Genomic DNA, 15,277 nt, shown 5'->3' on the forward strand with positions numbered 1-15,277 from the left:
GCCTGAGGCCGCAGTTTGGGAGCAATCATGCCTTCCCAGCCCTTGTGTTCCTGCTGCTGGTCAGGGAAGGGGATGATAAGTTAGAGATGTTGCAGTTTAAGTCCATATCAGCGTTCCTCACACAGACACCAATTGTCACAGCACAAAAACTACTGAGCAGCAAAAAGGCTTCACTGTCAGCTAAACTCTACTATCCATGCTGTTTCTCCATCCTCCAGAGCCCATAACACACTCCTCCTTGTCTCTGTTTTACATGGGGTTTGGTTTCCTTCTCCAGGCACCTCCTTCGTCCAGGACCTCCTACATCTGGGACTTCCCACCCACCCACCTCAGGGCTATTTAACCACTTTGCGGGGATGAGCTACAGCTGCACATCGTCCATGTCAATCAACCCCCTGCCTTCATTCCCCTACAAGAGGTTCTCAAGCACTGCTGGTGTTGAGCTGTGCAGGCTGCCTGGCCACAGCCTACTTGTGCATCAGAGAGTGGGTGTTTGGCCAGTGTCTATATCCCCACTGGCAGGCAGCTGTACACCTGCCCTCCCACCATGGCCCACAGGACTACTGCCATTGCCACCTTCCTGTACCACAGAGCAAAGTCCATGCCAAGGCAGGAAACTCAGATGAACTGACAACAGCAGATAGGTCTGTTGCCTGTTCCCACCCTTCTGCTGCCAGTTTTCATCATCCATCCATGTGTTTTGATCTCCAGTGGTTTTGCTACTATGTGCTGGCAGGATCCCTGCACAAATCCTGTAACTTTCCGCTTGTGCTTTCAGCATACCCTGTGCACAGCTTCTTCCTGCCCTAAAAATCTGAAATCCCAGCGGGAGATGGATAAACCCCCTTTCCTAGAGCAGGAGCAATTTGACCATTCTGCTAAGATGTGATGTGGGTGGCATAGGCAGCAGGGCACTGAGTGGCTTAGTCTGTGTAGAGGCCAAGCCCTAAATATCGGCACGGGGCAGCCTGTAACCTCCTCCTCATTGACTCAGAAGGTGCTGGACCCCTCTGTGCTGGAGGTTTCCAGAACAACACATGAAGACATCTCCTGGGGAAATGACTACATATGATTACAAGGTTGAGGCTATATCAGGACTTGCTCAAATATTTAGCAGCCTCCTGAATTCCTCCAGTTTGGGCTCCTCAGTGTTCCTGCCTGCTCAAATTTACTGCACATGGTGCGAACTGATCATCCAGAACGTCACCATTCCTGGTACGGGCTTGTGTCTTCAGGCACTACAATGACTGATGAGAGTCGAGAGGCATCACCCGTGCCTGGGTACTTGCCTGGCTCCACTCACACACCCACTCGGTTCCCTCAAAGCACAGTCACGCACCTTGAACCGGAGAACAACCCACCCCTTCCCACCAGGCTGCTTCCCCAATGGCACATCCCACCTTGCCTGGAAGAGCCGTCCAAAGCAATGACACCAAGACATCATGAATGTTCTCTGCAATTTATTGAGAATGGCAACATCCCAAGGAAGTAGGGCATACCACAAACAGAAGAGGAAGGGCGGTGGGGACGGTACATCTTGTTCCATGTCACAGGGGCCTGGCACTTGAAGAGCAAGCTTTGTTCTCCTTAGAAAAAGTCCACGTGTGCCTGAGGTCTTGTCAGGTGTCATGGAGAGCAAGGACAAGCTGTGCCAGGGCACCGGTCCCACTTGCTCCGCACCTACCCGGGCCCCAAAGGCTGGTGAATGGAAGCAGCAGGATGTACCACATGCAGAAGCACCCCAGGGCCATGGCCATCGAGGAAGGAACGTGAGGACAGTGGAAGAAAGAGGAGTTTTATACACAATTGCCACGAGGCGGCCAGAAATGTACAACACAGCCAGAAAAGCAGAGCGTTCCCCTCCCGTAACTCAGCGCTCCGTGCTGGGTGCCCGCAGGCGAGGCTTTCCTTTGCTGCGAAGATGGTTATTTCATCACTGGGCTGGGGACTAACGAGCAGCGTGCCAGGGCTGCTGACGAGGCATGGCATCGCCACGCGACTCCCGGGATGGGACCGAGCTGGTGCGTGGTGGGCCATGAGGGAGACAGTTCGTTTCATTGCAGGACACCGGAGCTGGATGTACGGAGGCTGGGCTGCTGCCGGGAGAAGGTAGGAGATGCTTCTTTCCTTTTGCGAGGTGGCTTTGGGGCTCAGAACCTCACGCCTGATGATTTGACGGAGGTGGTCGTGACACATCTCCGTATGGAGGACGATCCCCCACCGGAGCTGAAGTTGCCACCTCCGGAGCCGCACATCCTTCCACTCCCAGAAGAGAAGCCACCGCTGTGCATTCCTCCTCCCATGCCACAGCTGCCGCCCATGCTTCCTCCTCCAAAGCTGCCTCCCATTCCACACACTCCTCCTCCCATTCCTCCGCTCATGCCGCTGCCGCCGCCAAATCCTCCTCCCATGCCGCTGCCGCTGCCGAAGCCTCCTCCCATGCCGCTGCCGCCGCCGAAGCCTCCTCCCATGCCGCTGCCGCCGCCAAAGCCTCCTCCCATGCCTCCTCTGCCACCAGAGATGGTGGTCCTGCCTACCACAGCTGGAGGAGAAGCACAGGTTACATACCCGGAGTGCACCGGCATCCCGCATCTCCAGAAACACATGGTTTCTGCCCAAGGAGAGAAATGCCGATACTTACAGACATTGACGTTGGACATGCCATCGTTGCACAGCCTGGGAGGGAAAACAGACCAGTTAATCCTCTGGGATTAACTCTGTAGTGCATGTTTCCACCCTTTTATTACAAGGTTTATATTCACTACATTGCTGAATTTCCCAATTTTTCTTTAAAAGAAATGAGCAATCTTGAACTTAACATTCTTATAAGAAATATGGAGAACATACTTAAGGGTAAGAGAGCACAGGAGATATGGAATTCATCTTTAGAGTCATTGCAAAGATTTTACCTACTCTTAATATAATCTGTCAGGACTTCAGTCAAATAGACACAAAAAGAAGATAGGCACCTGTTCTCCTCCCCCTCCAGCAGCTTCCTGTACATGGCAATCTCAACGTCCAGCGCAATCTTGACATTCAGCAGCTCCTGGTACTCCTTCAGCAAGCGAGCCAGCTCCTCCTTGTCTTTCTGCAGGGCACTTTCCAGCTCCTCCAGTTTTATCCTGGCATCCTTCAGGGCCATCTCACCCCGCTCCTCTGCCTCAGCAATAGCTGCCTGCAGCTGCTGGTTCTGAGAAAGAAAAAAGAAAAGCAGTTTCTCAGTTCCCTTCTGCACACCCTCCACCAGAGCAGCCTTCAGGACGCAAACTGAATGGAAAATGGGCAGGGACCATCCATCTCCTCCAAAGGACCTGAAGCTCAATGACTGATGCTCCCCTCACACTGTCCTTGACACACCACACAGCTCAGTCATGACCCAGCCTGATGCCACCACCCAACAAGATGCTTGCCAACCCCTACCTGCTTCTTCACGTTCTCAATCTCAGCCCGCAGCCTCTGGACGTTCCTGGTCAGCTCCTGGATCTCTATCTTGGTGTTGCGGAGGCTGTCCCCATGCCGACCAGCGGTGTTCTGCAGCTCTTCATACTGATGGCACAGAGACAAAGCAACTGTCAGGGACTCAACTTCTCCAGAATGCAGGTGGTCCCCTTGGTGGGTGGCAAGGGAGGCATGAGCCAGCAGAGACCGTCCCAGGTGCCTTGATGGCTTCCCAACTCACCCGGCTCTGGTACCAAGCCTCAGCTTCAGCCCGGCTGTTCTGAGCAATCTGCTCGTACTGACGCCGGACCTCCTCGATGATGCTCTCCAGGTCCAGATGGCGGTTGTTGTCCATGGACACCACCACAGACAGGTCCCGGCTGATTGTCTGCATCTGAGAGAGTTCCTACAACCAAGACAGTGCAGCCCAAGTGACTCTCAAGCCCAGATCTATGGGGGCACCCAGTCCAGCCTACACATGCCTCGGTACATCTCCAACCAGTCCAGGAAAAGGGAGAGCTCGTACCTCGTCATAGATGTATCTCAGGAAGTTGATTTCATCAGTCAGAGCTCCCACTTTGGCTTCCAACTCTACTTTAGTCATGTAGGCATTGTCCACATCCTAAAAGAAATATCACACAGATGGCAACAGCTGCCTCCCACCCCAGAAGAGCTCTTGGCAGCCAATGCCTCCTGTTGGAAGATGCCCATCTTGGTGCTGCCTCCTTCCAACATCTGTGCAGCCTGTCCCCCGACACTCCCTTTCTCCCAGTGCCTCTCTGACTTACCTTCTTGAGCACCACAAACTCATTCTCAGCAGCGGTGCGCCGGTTGATTTCTTCTTCATACCTGTTGAAGGGGACAAGACAAGTTGAGTCTCTTGACTGCTCATCAGTCAACCAGTGGAACCCCCCTTCCCTCCATGGCAACCTCGGTCCCATCTCTGCAGAGCTCCACAGCAAAGGGAAGACACTGTGGAAATGTCCAAGCTGGCTTCACCCTCCTGTCTTGGTGCCCACTTCTTCCTCAGCCTGTCACTGCACTTACTTGGTCTTGTACTCCTCAACGTATTGTCGCATGTTCTGCAGCTCTGACTCCAGCTGGCCCCTCTGTCCCAGGATCGACTCCAGCCTCCTCCTCAGGTTCTGGATGTAGTTTTCAAAGATGGCATCCAGGTTCTTCCTTGGCCCCGAAGGCCCTTGCTGCTGGAGGAGCTCCCACTTGGTGGAGAGGACTTTGTTCTGCTGCTCCAGGAAGCGGACCTGAAAGCCCACAAAGGGGTGTGTGAGGTGCCCACCCAGAGAGGCATCGCACCACTCAAACCTCCTGCTTATTTGGGAGGCCACGGGAATCATTTTCCACATCCCCAACTATGTCTCATACAAACATTCCTCTCCTAAAGTGCCTGGCAAGCATTATGAAATTTTGAGTCATTCTGGAACTCTCACTTTGGGAGAAAAAGACGTTGCCAGTAGAAAATATCATCCCTATTTTTCCATAGCATCAGTTTTGGACATTGCTATCCTCTTCCCAGTAGTGAAGTCAAGAACATTATCTTACAAGGGATTCTGTATTTCTTTTGGGGTTTTTGAATTCAAAATAATCCCAGAGTGTTGGAAAGGTCTTCATCACTAGTTTGTAGAATCAGTTCCTTGAAAAGAAAGTTTCATCAAAAAGAAAAGCACAGTCAGGAGAACTCTTAGGACAACTAAATAGGCGATGGTGACTTTGCCCTGAATCATTAGGAATTAGGCTGTGAGATGACAAGGCAAGAGAATTTAATGTTGTGCAAATGTTCTCTTTAATCTTCCATTAGCACGAAAACCTTGTCTATTGTTTGGTATTATTTAATAAGACCTTTATAATAACTTCTACTAAGGCAGCGGTCTTGCAAACATTAACAAGTAGTTGTTGGTAAGAAAAAATATTCCCTTTCTGCACCACAGGAAAGCTGTTTAGAATTCCCATCTCCAAACTAGCACCATCCGACACTCTCACCTTATCAATGAAGGAGGCAAACTGGTTGTTAAGGGTCTTAATCTGTTCCTTCTCCTGGTTTTTCACTTGCTGGATTTGGGGATCAATCTCAACATGGACAGGTCGCAGGAGACTTGGGTCAACTTGCACTGGTTGGATGCCTCCAGGGAAGCCAGGGCCACCAAAGCCACCCATTCCTCCACCACCCATTCCACCACCACCCATTCCACCACCAAAGCCACCCATTCCTCCACCACCCATGCCACCGCCACCCATGCCACCGCCACCCATTCCTCCACCAAAGCCACCCATTCCTCCACCAAAGCCACCCATTCCTCCTCCGTAGCCTCCACCAAAGCCACCCATTCTGCCGCCATATCCTCCACCGCCATAGCATCCACCCATAGTAATTCTTCTGCTGCCACCCATGTTATGGAGGCTCCTGCTGCCAAAACCTCCGCAATGTCCACCTCCACCACCTCCCCTGGATGAGGAGTATGAACTGTAACTGATCCTGCTCCTGCCACCACCGCCTCCGAAGCCACCACCAATGGCAGAGCAAGAGCTGTAGCCCCTTCTACTCCCGCCTCCAAAGCTCCTGCAGACGGACTGCCGAGACATGGCTGATTCTTCCAAGCTGAGTCAAAATAAAGAAGAGCAGAAAGACCAACGGAGCTGTGCTGCGAGGGACGAGTGCGGAGAGAAGTGTGCACAGTCTTCTCTGGCTCCACAGCTTCAGGCACTCCCTTTTATCCGCCTGTGGAGGTGGGCTGGGACAGCATGGGCGTGCAGGTGGAAACCAATTTATTATTTTCATCAGCACGGTGCTGTTGACAGATTCCCCGTTGAGCTTTCCCATATTTGGTCCTGCCTAGAAACACACCCTGCAATATAGAGGTGAATAAAAGAACAAGGACATTGAAACAGGTCCCAGTGACTAAGTGGGCTCTCATATCTTTATGACATCTCGGAATTCAGCTCTTTCAATATTGCATTTTTCTGCAGCCCCGTGTTGGGTTTCCAACCTTCATGAACGATTCCCAATAATTCCAGATAGTGATCTTTCCAGTCAAAGCTGCAGTGAAAGGAGAAATTTTTATGAAATCCCAGCTATAATGTAGCTTTCACAATTCCTTAAACACACCCTAAATCCCCTTTTTATATGTCAAATTGCCTTTGGCATTATAGAAGAAGTTTCCCAATCTTCAACGGGAAACTCACGACACTGAAGTTTGAAGAGACTCAGCATATTCTCGAGCTCTAAAGGAAAAACATCTCCTTGGAGTGCATGTGGTGTCACTTCGAATGGGAGTGTCCTCTACCCGTGCATTAAATGCCCTCCAATTGTATCTCCCCCAGTCTGTGACAGCTAACTGGGACCTTGGATGATGATGGAGCGGAGTGAACAAGACAACTTGAATCATCACGCTCCTTCTCTGTGCTCTTCTGAGGGCAACAGGGAACAGCAAACTGTGGAAGAGCGAAGGGACACATGGGGCAGCCACTTTGGTGGTGGCTGGGGACAGACATCAAGCACTACTGAGCCCGATGGCAGAGGAGCAGCTCGAGATGGTGAGAGGTTCCTACTGCTCAGATGGATGTCACTGACGCAACAGCTGTTTCCAAAGATGAGACAACCAAAGTGAGAAACATTAAGAACAGGGGCTATTATAACTTGTGAAGCATCGTATATCCTCTCAATTTCAAATATCCTGTTGGGAAAGGGATGTATTTTGGAGATGTTTTCTGTAGGGTGTGTCTGAAAGCCATTTTTTGATTGCTTGTAAATGAAATATTAAATAATTACTCATAAGGTTCCAGGTTACAATAGACAACTGATATGCAGTGTTCTGAAGAACCTGGCTTATAGCTGCTGGTTAAACGGAACCTGAGATCTGTAAATACTATTTAAAAGCCATTCTGAAGGTATTATCTGTCTGGAAATTATCAATCAAATATGTGTTTCATTTAATGATTGAAATACATCATCACTTTTCACATCTTCTCTAGATATTAACCAGCACAAGTAATCAAAAAGTGACAATGAAAATATACATAAAGGCCCTTTAAAAGATTTAAAACAATAATGAACATGAATTTAAAGTTACTCAAAAGACCAAACTATGAACATATACATTCATAACAAGTTTTCAGGATTTCCCGTAAGACTTGTGCAACTCGGTGTTGTTTGAGAGTATTCCTCAGTGTCAGCCTGCAGCCACAGACACTTCAGACCCATTGGAAACACCAGCCCAGAGAATCACTTTCAAAAGCCACCAGAGGAATCACAAACATAAATGCCATTGATGGCCGCAGAGGCGGAGGCTGCTGGACACCACAGGCTCTTCACAGAACGGGGCGCAGGGCAGAGGAGAACATGTTTTTAGGGGGACTCAAGTAATGTTGGCCAAAGGCTATCCCATCCTTGAGGGACACAAGCCACAGTTGGCCAAAGGCTGTCCTATCCTGAGTGACACAAGTCCCAGTTGACCAAGGGTTATCCAGATGTGTGTGGCCTGCCCTCTGTGACAGGCTGGAGCTGGACAATGGGCAGCCATCCCTGCAGCAGGGAGGGGACACCTTCCCTTTCAAAAGCAGCTTGAATGAAGAGGGTCTTGTTTCTTCAGCTGTTACCTCCAAGACGGAGAGTTACGTTCCCCCGATCCCTCTGCAGCACAGCGCACTCGCTCAAGGTGAGCAGTCCCAGGGAGGTGTAGGGTAGCTCAGGTTTTGGTTGGAGAAAACAGGTCATCTCTGCTCATGGCCTCATGCCAGATTGCCAAAGACACGGTCACTGCCCTTCTCGGTAGGCAGCGTAACTTGGTTGTAACACCCCACATGGCGGCTCCAAGATGAGGGAGAAGATCTGTCATGTCAGCCAAATGCCTGGATGCTGACCACATTCAGATAAGACGCCCAGATTGACTCACTCTAACATCCTTAGACAAGATGTGAAGATTATACCCAACCTGGAGTCACTGCAGCCTCCTCCAGGTAGAACTCAACACCAAGCATAGGCTCCAACCATTCCTTCAGATCTCTTACACAAGGAGTTGTACATAGTAAAATCATCAACAACACGCAAGACGTAAACTCTGCAGAAAATGTAGATGGAGACCAAGCTGGGCTGCAACATCAGCGTTCACACAACAAAGAGATTCTGGCACAAAATGCAAGAGGGAGCACGGAGGAGCATGTTGCAGTGACTCCTCACACCAGTACCTACAACGTTGTTTTGGTTTTTAAAGCTGAGAAGAAACATAGTCCCAAGATCAAGAACCAAAACAAGGGACTCTTGCCCCAAGCCAAACCCCAGAGTGCTCTTGGCCCAGCCCCAGCTTCTCAGGGGCATTGCCTTCCCATCGCCTCCTGCCAGGCCAAACCCAGTCACGCTCCCCAGCTCCAGCACACCTCTGCGTGGCTGCACAGGGAGCACAAGCCCCGCTCCCAAGAGCCCCCTAACCATTCCCCACTGCCTTGGCTGGGCCTCTCCTGCCTCAGGGACCTGGTAGCTCACAACAGGTTCTTGTGGGACTCCTGAACCACTACTGAAAGTGGTTTCAGCCTCTTTGATCTCTTCTTGTGGCAGAGGAGCTGAACCACAGCACAGATCAAACACAGCAGCATTGCGCTCCCAGTCCCCCCTCCTCCAGCCAGAGCAAAGCTCTCCTGCTTGGTCTCCACATCAAGACGACCCACTGGGGGGATTAACCCGCTTTCCAGGGAGCTGGAGGGTGCCTGAGGCCACGGTTTGGGAGCAATCATGCCTTCCCAGCCCTTGTGTTCCTGCTGCTGGTCAGGGAAGGGGACGATGAGTTAGAGGTTCTCAAGCACTGCTGGTGCCTGCAGGGTGCTGAGCTGTGCAGGCTGCCTGGCCACAGCCAGCTCGTGCATCAGAGGGTAGGTGCTTGGCCAACGTCCATACCCATGCTAGCAGGCAGCTGTGTGTCTGCCTTCCCACCACTGCCCACAACACCACTGCCATCTACTTCCCCCAGCATGGATCAAAGTCTGTTCCACGATGACTTGATCAGAAGTCAATGTTGTGTGAGGGGACTCAACTGTGTCGGTTGGTATAATGCTGAGGCATGAATTCCAGGACAGTGCTCCTGCCCCAGCCAATTTACTGCACATGGTGCGAACTGATCATCCAGAACGTCACCATTCCTGGTACGGGCTTGTGTCTTCAGGCACTACAATGACTGATGAGAGTCGAGAGGCATCACCCGTGCCTGGGTACTTGCCTGGCTCCACTCACACACCCACTCGGTTCCCTCAAAGCACAGTCACGCACCTTGAACCGGAGAACAACCCACCCCTTCCCACCAGGCTGCTTCCCCAATGGCACATCCCACCTTGCCTGGAAGAGCCGTCCAAAGCAATGACACCAAGACATCATGAATGTTCTCTGCAATTTATTGAGAATGGCAACATCCCAAGGAAGTAGGGCATACCACAAACAGAAGAGGAAGGGCGGTGGGGACGGTACATCTTGTTCCATGTCACAGGGGCCTGGCACTGAAGAGCAAGCTTTGTTCTCCTTAGAAAAAGTCCACGTGTGCCTGAGGTCTTGTCAGGTGTCATGGAGAGCAAGGACAAGCTGTGCCAGGGCACCGGTCCCGCTTGCTCCGCACCTACCCGGGCCCCAAAGGCTGGTGAATGGAAGCAGCAGGATGTACCGCATGCAGAAGCACCCCAGGGCCATGGCCATCGAGGAAGGAACGTGAGGACAGTGGAAGAAAGAGGAGTTTTATACACAATTGCCACGAGGCGGCCAGAAATGTACAACACAGCCAGAAAAGCAGAGCGTTCCCCTCCCGTAACTCAGCGCTCCGTGCTGGGTGCCCGCAGGCGAGGCTTTCCTTTGCTGCGAAGATGGTTATTTCATCACTGGGCTGGGGACTAACGAGCAGCGCGCCAGGGCTGCTGACGAGGCATGGCATCGCCACGCGACTCCCGGGATGGGACCGAGCTGGTGCGTGGTGGGCCATGAGGGAGACAGTTCGTTTCATTGCAGGACACCGGAGCTGGATGTACGGAGGCTGGGCTGCTGCCGGGAGAAGGTAGGAGATGCTTCTTTCCTTTTGCGAGGTGGCTTTGGGGCTCAGAACCTCACGCCTGATGATTTGACGGAGGTGGTCGTGACACATCTCCGTATGGAGGACGATCCCCCACCGGAGCTGAAGTTGCCACCTCCGGAGCCGCACATCCTTCCACTCCCAGAAGAGAAGCCACCGCTGTGCATTCCTCCTCCCATGCCACAGCTGCCGCCCATGCTTCCTCCTCCAAAGCTGCCTCCCATTCCACACACTCCTCCTCCCATTCCTCCGCTCATGCCGCTGCTGCCGCCAAATCCTCCTCCCATGCCACTGCCGCCGCCGAAGCCTCCTCCCATGCCGCTGCCGCCGCCAAAGCCTCCTCCCATGCCTCCTCTGCCACCAGAGATGGTGGTCCTGCCTACCACAGCTGGAGGAGAAGCACAGGTTACATACCCGGAGTGCACCGGCATCCCGCATCTCCAGAAACACATGGTTTCTGCCCAAGGAGAGAAATGCCGATACTTACAGACATTGACGTTGGACATGCCATCGTTGCACAGCCTGCAGAGGGAAATTGGTAGATTTTAATCACCCAGCAAAAGAGACATTGTAAAAACTGCAAACTGTATTTTCATCATCAAACTCTTTTCCTGTTTCATCCTTATGAGCAACTTAATTATCATTAAAATATTTAAGGAGGGAAGGCATTGGCAATTTCTCTTTAGATTAACATTCTTCCATATTTGAGTTCATTAAAAAAATCACACCTAGCAGTAATTAAATGGCAGCTATACCACCTGTAGTGTACAGGTTATGCCAATTATCAGTCCTGGCCATCCACAATGTCACCCAGAGTGCCAATTGCCATATCCACCCATTTTAACCAAATAGCCGGTTTGCAATTACACTGCTATCATTAAAACTGAAGGCATCCAGCATTGATCATAACATCCCTCTCAAACCCAAAGTCAAGTGTTTACCTGTTCTCCTCCCCCTCCAGCAGCTTCCTGTACATGGCAATCTCAACGTCCAGCGCAATCTTGATGTTCAGCAGCTCCTGGTACTCCTTCAGCAAGCGAGCCAGCTCCTCCTTGTCTTTCTGCAGGGCACTTTCCAGCTCCTCCAGTTTTATCCTGGCATCCTTCAGGGCCATCTCACCCCGCTCCTCTGCCTCAGCAATAGCTGCCTGCAGCTGCTGGTTCTGTGGAAGAAAAAAGGGCACTTCCTTCCTCAGGTCTCATTTTGTCACTTTGATCAGCCCTCAAACCCCAAGTGGAGTGAAGTCATGGGGAAAAGAGGAAACATCTCCATGAAGCTAATGGGGGGGTGGCTGAAGAAACCATTCCTGCCCCACACACGGTCATCTGTCACTCAACCCAATGCCACCACCCAACAAGATGCTTGCCAACCCCTACCTGCTTCTTCACGCTCTCAATCTCAGCCCGCAGCCTCTGGATATTCCTGGTCAGCTCCTGGATCTCTATCTTGGTGTTGCGGAGGCTGTCCCCATGCCGTCCAGCGGTGCTCTGCAGCTGTTCATACTGATGGCACCGAGAACAAAGCAAACCTTCAATGAAACGTTCCTGATGCCTAGATGAGATTTGTCAACAGTTTCATAGCTTATGTGCTGCTACAAGGAGCTGGCACGTTGGTCATGGATGCCCAGCTCAATGTAAAAGATGGTTTTGAGACTCAATTATTGGTTTTGATCTTTGAAATATGTCTTAGTGAGACTAAAAAGTAACCCCTGGCTTCTGAAAAGCTGCTTTGAGCAGGCGTTCTCTGGTTAAGGTCCCTTTTTGGCCACCTTTATTGAGAAGCTTGTACTGTGCACTGAAGTGATGTTCTAGACGCCTTGAAAACAGTGAGTCAGATCCCTCAAAAGCAACGCAATTCCTCTGGGGACTTCCTTGCACAAGCTCCAGCACCTTTAGCTTGAAGAGATGTCTCACATTGTCATAAATTATAGGTGAACACTAGCCATCACGCAGGGTGCCTTCATGGTTTCCCAACTCACCTGGCTCTGGTACCAAGCCTCAGCTTCAGCTCTGCTGCTCTGAGCAATCTGCTCATACTGACGCCGGACCTCCTCGATGATGCTGTCCAGGTCCAGATGGCGGTTGTTGTCCATGGACACCACCACAGACAGGTCCCGGCTGATTGTCTGCATCTGAGAGAGTTCCTACAACCAAGACAGTGCAGCCCAAGTGACCCTCAAGCCCAGATCTATGGGGGTACCCAGTCCAGCCTCAGTGTCTTTGGCCAACACATGCCTCGATACAGCTCCAGGGGAAGGGAGAGCTCGTACCTCCTCATAGATGGCCCTCAGGAAGTTGATTTCATCAGTCAGAGCTCCCACCTTCGCTTCCAACTCTACTTTAGTCATGTAGGCAGAGTCCACATCCTAAAGGAAAGAGGACAGAAAATCATTTCATTTGTAAATCCTTCAGGATCATGGAAATTACAATTGGTGCTGAGGGTAACAGCTGTGATGGTGTTACTCAATTATTCAAATCAAAAACAAGGGACTTGAAACTTCAGCCTACAGATCCTACAACGTCTACGATTTCCCATCCAAGAGGGATCCCCTGCAAGAGCAGATAAACCCCCATATTCAAGCGATCACTTTATAGTGCCTGTGACTCACCTTCTTAAGCACCACAAACTCGTTCTCAGCAGTTGTGCGCCTGTTGATCTCTTCCTCATACCTATGGAGAGTGAAAATACAAGCTGAGCTTCCTGAATTTTCCTGCCTAAGGCCACGCTAAACAAACAAACAGGAAAAAAAAAGAACTCAAAATATTTAGACTGAAAAAACTATGTCCACAATTGCCATAAAGAGCATGCATGTGAAGAAGAATGACTACCGAGCTGCTGGACTGGCTTCCTGGTTTAGTCTGTCACCACACTTACTTGTTTTTGTAATCCTCGACGTATTGCTGCATGTTCTGCAGCTCTGACTCCAGCTGGCCCCTCTGCGCCAAGATTGAGTCCAGCTGCCTCCTTAAGTTCTGGATGTAGTTTTCAAAGATGACATCCAGGTTCTTCCTTGGCCCCGAAGGCCCTTGCTGCTGGAGGAGCTCCCACTTGGTGGAGAGGACCTTGTTCTGCTGCTCCAGGAAGCGGACCTGAAAGCCAACACATGGAGTATTGACCATCATACCGGGAACAGCAGCAGAAGCCAGAGCTGCTCTTTCATCACGTAAAAAAGATTCTCCTTTGTACAATCACAAGACACCTGGTTTACTTTTATTTTTTTAAATTTCTGTTGTTGCCTGAAACTCAAGATTGGGAAAAGATGCAAATTTCTAAGCCATATTCAAGTCAAAGGAGCTTTTCAGCGTAGCACCGGCTCCGAGTACATTCCCATCGCAGGTAGTGTAGAAATCTTAGATCTCTAGTCTAGACGTAAAAGCCCGGATATTTGAAAAGGAGAAGAAATGATTATATTACTGAATTCTTAAATGGAAGGGTATTTGGAAAGAGAATGGTTCAGGAGGGGAAATTTGTGCCTGAAACCTGCCTGAAACCTGCCTCCTGATGTTTGGAGGCACTGAGCCTCCTTGCGAGAATCACCGATGAGTTGAGCCTGGTGCAACTGGCTGGATTAAAGCCCTGAAGACACAGCTTTGATCTCATATGGAAGAGATTCTCATCTCTTCCCTAGCAGCTCTTAATAAAGAGACTCGGCTGAAGCGTCTCAGCCCGCTGGAATTCAGCTGAAAAAGGACATTTCTGCAGAACTTGAAAGTTCTTCCCAGTTTTGACCCTTAATTAGACACAATCCCACCCTCTCACCTTATCAATGAAAGAGGCAAATTGATTGTTAAGAGTCTTGATCTGTTCCTTCTCCTGGTTTTTGACTTGCTGGATCTGGGGATCAATCTCAACATGGACCGGCTGTAGGAGGGTTGAGTCAACCTGCACTGGCTGGATTCCAGGGCCACCTCTACCGGGGCCACCAAAGCCTGGCATGCCAAAGCCTGGGCCACCAAAGCCACCCATTCCTCCACCACCCATTCCTCCACCACCCATTCCTCCACCATAACCACCCATTCCTCCAGCAAAGCCGCCCATTCCACCACCACCCATTCCTCCAAAGCCACCCATTCCTCCTCCACCCATTCCTCCACCAAAGCTTCCTAGTCCTCCTCCGTAGCCTCCACCGAAGCCACCCATCCTGCCTCCATATCCACCACCATAGCATCCACCCATGGAAATCCTTCCACTGCCACCTATGCTATGGAGGCTCTTGCTGCTAAACCCTCCACAGCGTCCACCACCTCCAAATCCCCTGGACATAGAGAACGAGCTGTAGCTGCTCCTGCTCCTGCCGCCACCACCTCCGAAGCCACCACCGATGGCAGAGCAAGAGCTGTAGCCCCTTCTGCTCCCGCTTCCAAAGCTCCTGCAGACAGACTGCCGAGACATGGCTGATTCTTCCAAGCTGAGTCACAAATTGAGAAGATGAGAAAGGCTGGTGGAGTTGTGCTGCAAGGAGGTGCGTGCAAAGAGAAGGGAAGTCAGTCCCTCTGGCGGGAGGGCAGCAGAGACTCTCTTTTATCTGTTTCTGGAGGTGGGCTGGGTTTGCATGGGCGTGAAGGAGGAGACAGTTACTGTCTTCATCAGCGTGGTGTGGTTTACAGATTTTCATCTTCAATTTGCCAAACATTGACCCTACCCAGAAACACACCCTAGAATGCAGGAGAAAATTAAAAAAGATTCAACTGTGTCCACCAAATGGTAGCACTGGGTGACTAAGAAGTCTTAGGCGGTTGTGGTATAGTAACACTCTCCCTAGGACACACTATAGTCTTTTATTT

General features: G+C 50.9%; 2 protein-coding genes across 2 annotated transcripts; both read right to left on the minus strand.

Annotated features, from left to right (window-relative positions):
• Positions 1-2,150: 2,150 nt before the first annotated feature.
• LOC102045876 (keratin, type II cytoskeletal 3-like) lies at positions 2,151-6,036 on the minus strand. Its single transcript, XM_027811205.2, has 9 exons — positions 5,437-6,036; positions 4,486-4,700; positions 4,227-4,287; positions 3,965-4,060; positions 3,680-3,844; positions 3,421-3,546; positions 2,970-3,190; positions 2,642-2,676; positions 2,151-2,542 (listed from the first exon to the last, which is right to left on the minus strand). Exons 1-9 carry the CDS (start codon positions 6,034-6,036, stop codon positions 2,151-2,153), a joined length of 1,911 nt encoding a protein of 636 aa, XP_027667006.2.
• A 4,483-nt stretch (positions 6,037-10,519) lies between these two features.
• On the minus strand, positions 10,520-14,885 carry LOC102046045 (keratin, type II cytoskeletal 6C-like). Its single transcript, XM_005443287.2, has 9 exons — positions 14,253-14,885; positions 13,368-13,582; positions 13,102-13,162; positions 12,763-12,858; positions 12,472-12,636; positions 11,870-11,995; positions 11,435-11,655; positions 10,981-11,015; positions 10,520-10,881 (listed from the first exon to the last, which is right to left on the minus strand). The coding sequence occupies exons 1-9, from the start codon at positions 14,883-14,885 to the stop codon at positions 10,520-10,522; spliced, it is 1,914 nt and encodes a 637-aa protein (XP_005443344.2).
• Positions 14,886-15,277: the final 392 nt, after the last annotated feature.

Source organism: Falco cherrug, chromosome 19 (genome assembly GCF_023634085.1).
Source record: "Falco cherrug isolate bFalChe1 chromosome 19, bFalChe1.pri, whole genome shotgun sequence".
NCBI lineage: Eukaryota > Metazoa > Chordata > Aves > Falconiformes > Falconidae > Falco > Falco cherrug.

Excerpts from the sequence above, each read along its gene's own strand:
- LOC102046045 (XM_005443287.2), bottom strand. The coding sequence starts at position 14,885 with ATGTCTCGGCAGTCTGTCTGCAGGAGCTTTGGAAGCGGGAGCAGAAGG. Across the intron at positions 12,859-13,101 it reads AGTTTGTGGTGCTTAAGAAG|GATGTGGACTCTGCCTACAT; the intron begins GTGAGTCACAGG and ends TCTTTCCTTTAG. Across the intron at positions 11,996-12,471 it reads AGGCTTGGTACCAGAGCCAG|TATGAACAGCTGCAGAGCAC; the intron begins GTGAGTTGGGAA and ends CGGTGCCATCAG.
- LOC102045876 (XM_027811205.2), bottom strand. The coding sequence starts at position 6,036 with ATGTCTCGGCAGTCCGTCTGCAGGAGCTTTGGAGGCGGGAGTAGAAGG. Across the intron at positions 4,061-4,226 it reads AGTTTGTGGTGCTCAAGAAG|GATGTGGACAATGCCTACAT; the intron begins GTAAGTCAGAGA and ends TATTTCTTTTAG. Across the intron at positions 3,845-3,964 it reads TGAGATACATCTATGACGAG|GAACTCTCTCAGATGCAGAC; the intron begins GTACGAGCTCTC and ends TCTTGGTTGTAG.